Source organism: Haplochromis burtoni, unplaced genomic scaffold (genome assembly GCF_018398535.1).
Source record: "Haplochromis burtoni strain Fernald_Lab_line unplaced genomic scaffold, NCSU_Asbu1 Contig_1062, whole genome shotgun sequence".
Taxonomy (NCBI): Eukaryota; Metazoa; Chordata; class Actinopteri; order Cichliformes; family Cichlidae; genus Haplochromis; species Haplochromis burtoni.
In genome coordinates, this window is record NW_024583423.1 from 9,074 (window position 1) to 15,106 (window position 6,033).

Genomic DNA, 6,033 nt, shown 5'->3' on the forward strand with positions numbered 1-6,033 from the left:
AGGGTGATGGGAGTCAAAGAGGAGGTACTGGTCCGTGTGTGTGGGCTTCCGGTAAACTTCGATGTTGAGTTTGCCGTTCTCTTCAATGTGCAACCCTGACCGTGTCTGTGTCTGTGCCGCTGGGTGAGAAAGGCGACATCTCACTGATTGTGATGCGTCGGCGGGTCCGCGCTTTGTGTTTACGTCTTTGTGCAGAATCCGTGTACCTGCTCCCATTTACTGTTTTAGCTCTTTGGTGGTTGTTGAAATCTTGTAAGGTTTAACCTGAGATTCTGGCGTTTCGGGCAAAATAAATTTATATTTAAAATCAATTCAGGATTTTAATGAATTGATATCACGTTATCCAAGCTAGAATTGATCTTAATCGATAAATCAATAATCAAAACCCACCCCTAATCAGGAACCCTTGCTTTAACTTTTATCGAGTGGAAAAAGTTAGCATTCCTCCTCCAGCTTCACTGTTTATATTATGCTAACATAGCTGTGTTGCTAGCCACCATGTAGCACATCATCATATACCAGCTAGACCAACTTCAGTAACCCTACAAACGTCACTGCTGTTTAGTTTTTCTGTCTTCGTTTATGTCAGAAGTGATGGCAGAGCTGTACATTTTAAGTTTTCAGAAATCCATCAATCAGAACATGGTATATTATTTAATCTTAAAACTTTTTTTGGGAGACTTCCTGCCTACCACTAGAGGGAGCCCAAGTACCACAGTTGGAGAACCAATGGCTTATATTGCTAATCAGGTGGACCCAGATAATCTTCCAGGGCATACCTGATCATTTCTTGTGGCACAGTGGTTGGGGAAACACTGCTCTAAAGAAATCAATGAATTCAAGTGTGGTTGTAACAAGTAAGCTTGCGAAATGTCTGTCCTAGATATTCCACGATAAACTGTAAGTAGGCGCAGGCTAGCTGCTCTCAGCCGCATGGCATGTGGTCGTCCGCTCAACGCACTGAGCTAACAGGCACCCCATAAAACGGCAAATATGAGACAGAAAATAAAGTTATGGGCTACACAGACTATATGACTAAGGATTAAGGATTTTGAACTGCGAAACATGTAAAGCTACTTTAAGACTCAAAGACCAAAAATCTGCTCCTGGAAATGGGCTCAATAGGTTCTCTATTGCCCCAAGTATCTTTTTCTAACTGAAAATTTGTTAGATGGCACATGTTATATCACAATATATTATTGTGCCGTTATCTGCTGTACTTATGATGTGAAAACTTCCCTTGTCTTTCCTAATAGAGACAGCTCTTGGTGCTTTGGCCAGAGTACTAAGGGAGGATTGGAAGCAGAGTGTAGACCTAGCCACAATCATCATTTATATATTCTTCTGCTTCTCCAGGTAACACACACACTTACATAGCAGCTCACTTCCATCACATTTATTCTTACTGTTGTGTTTAATCCTCTTACCTTTCCTCCTCCAGTTTCTCCCAGTTTCACGGGGTGGTGAGTCATTATAAAATAGGCGCCCTGTGTATGAGTGTGGTCGAACATGAATTGAAGAGATACGATGCATGGCGTGAGGAGCTACGCAAGAAAAACAAGGCCTATATCCTTTTTATTGGTGTTTTTTGCTTACTTTTCTGCTCTCTCCCTTTATAGTTTTGCTGACTTAATGAGAATGTACTCATTAAGTCAGCAAAAATAATGTTTTCCTTAATGTTCTTTTGCGCACGTGAGTCTGCACCAGAGAATGGCTCCCTGAGACGAGACCAGGACAAGGCTCTCAGAAAATACCATGGCCTTTTGGCTAAGCAGGAACAGCTGCTCAGAGGTAGGCTTTGTTTTTGTTTTTTTTTGTTTTTTTTAATCTCCTCATTCAGAACTTTTGTTGATCAGATGTAACTGAAATTACTATATCATCTCTAATTTTCTGTTTCTCCTCCTCACTTCTGCTGGCCTGTTTTTCTCTGGTTCTTAGTGTCTCTTTACCTCTTGCTGAACCTTGCTGAGGATACGAGGACAGAACTGAAGATGAGGAATAAAAACATTGTTGGCTTGTTGGTCAAAGTTCTTGAACGTGATGATGAGGAGCTGCTTGTCCTGGTGGTTTCTTTCCTTAAAAAACTCTCCATCTTTCTTGAGAATAAGAATGACATGGTGGGTGGTAGAAACAAGACTTTCAGATTCGATAACGCTTGCCAGGAGCATAGGAGAAACAGTCCTGATGATCATTTTTATGTTACAGAGATCTGTTGTTAACCAAGTCAACTTCATTTATTTTTATTCTACATCCTTTGTTTAAAAATAGGGGGGGGGGGGGCCGGTTTGCATTGTTTTTGCATTGTTATTCCTTCTTCCTCTGGTAATGATTGTGGGGAAACATTCTGTAAGTCAGTTGTCTTCCAGTATTGTAAGTCTTCTGTAGTGCAGAGGTTAGGTTGGGGGTTTTTTTTGGGAGGGGGCTGTAAATGGTAGTGTCTTATTGACAAGCTCCACATAATATGTAGCTATTAGCTTCTAATATTGGAAAGTAGGTAAACAGTAGAATAATAGTAATCCTTGCTTTGGATTTCTGAATTTGTCTTTTTTCGTTTATTGTGATGCCCTTGATGTTCATTCAGCTCTTGTCGGTGGCATAAATTATTTTCTGCTGAATTTACCATCATTAGATTTGCTATAATCTGTGTTTGTCTCTGATTTGTAGGCTGAGGTGGATACAGTGGAGCGGTTGGCTCGCCTGGTTCCCTGTAAACATGAAGACTTATTAAACTTGACTCTACGTTTGCTGCTCAACCTCTCCTTTGACTCTGGACTTAGAGCCAAGATGGTAGAAGTTGGCCTGTTACCTAAACTCACTGTCCTGTTAGGTAATGATGCACGCTAGTTTAATAGCATGCAGCACATAGCGATCCATTCACAGTACTTTTAGCAAAGTGACTGCTGGGAACAAACGTGTAGCTTACAGCTTTTTAAGTATTGCTGATAAGTCGACACACAATCAACACTGTGGATTGTTACATCCTGAATAAAAATTGTTCACATTCTCCTGGTGTTATAAAAGCACTTCATGCTTATGTTGAAAATCTCCTCTTCAGCTGTGATCAAACTGAAAAATGCAACCCAAACGATAAACGGAGATTGTTGCCCACACAGGGAGATCTCTGTTCAGTCTCCATTCAGTCCATCAAATGATCTCTGTTTTTCCCTTTTTGGTTGCACCTTTTCCACCTTTCACTGCAGCTTTGCGAGTAAATGGTAGGTGTGTGCAGACAAGTTGCGTCTTCAAACTACAGGTGACTGCAGGAATCTGCTGTTGACCAAAGAAAGTTCAGTTCAAGCAATTCTGACAAGTTGGAATGAATTAGTAGGGTACAGAGATTCACTTGTTGTTTGAGTAGAACAAAGAAAGGAATAATTGGAATGGAATTTAAAACTAAATTAATGACAACCAAACTAGAAAAAAAGCCACAGGTAGCTTTAAAATAAAGGGTTAAACTCACCTACTTCAATCTGTGTCCTGTTTACAGCCTGCTTTTAAAGCTACTGTATATTTGAGATTCTTTGGATTCAACTGCCTCTTCAGTCAACTTCTTGCCACTTAATTCAGTTAGGGAACTTCTTTAATGAACACAAAAACCTTGGTTTAAATCTTGCACTAGCTTAGCGCCAGATGAAAGATGCTCTTTATATATCCCAGATTTGGGAAATGCATTTATCTCTGCGTTTTGCTTTTATAGTTAATAGCCTTGCAGTGTAGCTGTTGTGAACCCTTGGCATTTTATGCAAAACTGTAACATGGTAATGGTATCATCGTTATTGTGTGTGTTTTCAGGGGATGAGAACAACAGACAGATGGCAATGCGTATCCTGTACCACATCAGCATGGATGACCGGTTCAAGGGCATGTTTGTTTATACTGACTGCATACCACAGGTACAAAATGTACACTGAGCTGAACACTCATAGTGCCTGAGTTCTAAAGTCTTAGGTACAATTTTGTGTGTTTGTGTGTAGCTAATGCAAATGCTGTACGAGCATGGTGAGGAGGAAATTGAAACTGAGCTCATCTCCATCTGCATCAACCTGGCTGCAAACAAGAAGAATGCACAACTCATGTGTGAAGGTATTTTACTTTTTGCACAAGTTAGACCATTGCCTCACCATCACAGGTACCAGATGTCTGTATGGCTTTTGGAAGAGATTATTCTGAGTGTCTCTCCATTCCTAGGAGATGGATTGAAGATGCTTATGAAAAGAGCTCTGAAGATGAAAGACTGCCTCCTCATGAAGATGATCAGAAACATCTCACAACATGATGGCCAAATCAAATCTCTCTTCATAGTGAGTTATATGCAATAAAGAAAACGTTACAACCTAAAATTATCATTATTATCAGTCATTATTTAATAATCATTGTGTACGGAAATTGCTGTGATCAGTATTGACCTAAACATCAGCCTTGTTTTCAGGATGGTTGAGGTGGGGTGTTTTTGTTTTGTGTTTGTTTGTTTGTTTTGTTTTTTGATTGTTTGTTTTTAATTGTGTAAATTCTCTTCTTGCTTTGTCAGGACTATGTTGGTGACCTGGCAGCGGAGATTAAAGAAGAGGAAGAGGAGGATTGGGTTCTGGAGTGTCTGGGGACTCTAGCCAACCTCACCATCCCTGACCTGGACTGGGAGTTGGTGCTGAAGGAGTATAATCTAGTACCTTACCTTAAAGACAGACTTAAACCAGGTGCCTTCACATAATTTTCCATTTCATCTCTTTTAATATAGTGGAATTTGTGCACTTGTTGGGACAGAGAGTACTAGGAAACTTGCTATGGTTTGGCCATAGTTCTTTTCACAGAAAAAACTAACTGTTACTCCCCTCGAGTCTTAATAAAGCTCAACTTGTTCTTTGCGTTTTAACTGACATTTATTTCAGACAGGAGGATTCTTCGACATGCCTTAACATGTAATGATGTCCAACCACAGCCGATACAATGCCGTCAGAACTAAAAAGAAATACAAACTTAGATGAATATTCTTAAGCATTATATATGACGAAACATTCCAAAAAAAGGATCAATAAAGTACACATTACAGCTCTCACTGCGGTAATTGCACTGGAATATCACGCAACACTCGCGTATTTACATACAACGATAAGAAACAAAATAAAACATTTACCTCATTGGCCTCACTCAAAGGGAATAAAACTTTCATCTTTACATTGTGGGGAGATCCAACTCTTTTATAACTTTCTGTAGACGTGCAAACCTCGTGGTTCTTCTCTTAATTAGCTTGCTGAGTGTGACAGCCAAAAAAATGCCCTCTTAGCAACAACAGACGGAACTTTAGAAAAGGTTCCTATCTAATTGCACAATTAGCACAAATAATACATTTAAACATATAAATCTAATCAACGAAACATGAATTACTATTTATTTCTTATTTATTAATATTTCAACTACTTATTGTTTCAACCTTAAATATCTAATAAAAGGAACCTAAATGCGAGAGTTGCCCATGACGGCAGCTACACTAACATTGTATTTGTTGTTCCCATATTAAAGATGTTTATTTCTTTGTTCTACTATAAAGCAGTTGTTTATAACTAGTGCTAAATAAATACTGCAAAACTATCAAAAAGTCAGAAAATGGTTAACTTAACTGCTGTCTTTTAACTGGAATAACTTTCTAAAACTACACTTCCTTCTGTCTGTTTCAGGTTCAGCAGAGGATGATCTCATCCTGGAGGTGGTCATAATGATCGGAACGGTATCCATGGATGATGCCTGTGCCGTCATGTTAGCTAAGTCTGGCATTATTCCTGCACTTATTGAGCTACTGAACGGTAACATGCATACCAGTGGTTTCCCCAAAAATGTATTACATATAACTTTCCTGTGTCCTTGGTCTATAAACTGCTTATCATGGGTCTCCTTTGTTTAATATAGCCCAGCAGGAGGACGATGAGTTTGTATGCCAGATTGTCTACGTCTTCTATCAAATGGTGTTTCACCAAGCTACACGAGATGTGATCATCAAAGACACCCGTATCCTTCCGTCTTTGAGATATATATATATAT

The 6,033-nt window shown here is 39.3% G+C and overlaps 1 protein-coding gene across 1 annotated transcript in view; it reads left to right on the forward strand.

Moving 5' to 3' along the window:
• Nucleotides 1-6,033, forward strand: part of LOC102290009 (kinesin-associated protein 3) — a 17,742-nt gene that overhangs the window by 5,951 nt on the left and 5,758 nt on the right. Inside the window, exons 6-16 of the mRNA XM_005951574.2 lie at nt 1,257-1,356; nt 1,442-1,566; nt 1,693-1,791; nt 1,939-2,117; nt 2,665-2,827; nt 3,793-3,893; nt 3,975-4,083; nt 4,189-4,301; nt 4,529-4,694; nt 5,673-5,798; nt 5,902-6,000. Of these exons, the coding sequence (XP_005951636.1) occupies nt 1,257-1,356; nt 1,442-1,566; nt 1,693-1,791; nt 1,939-2,117; nt 2,665-2,827; nt 3,793-3,893; nt 3,975-4,083; nt 4,189-4,301; nt 4,529-4,694; nt 5,673-5,798; nt 5,902-6,000 (1,380 nt within the window). The remainder of the gene's footprint in view (nt 1-1,256; nt 1,357-1,441; nt 1,567-1,692; nt 1,792-1,938; nt 2,118-2,664; nt 2,828-3,792; nt 3,894-3,974; nt 4,084-4,188; nt 4,302-4,528; nt 4,695-5,672; nt 5,799-5,901; nt 6,001-6,033) is intronic.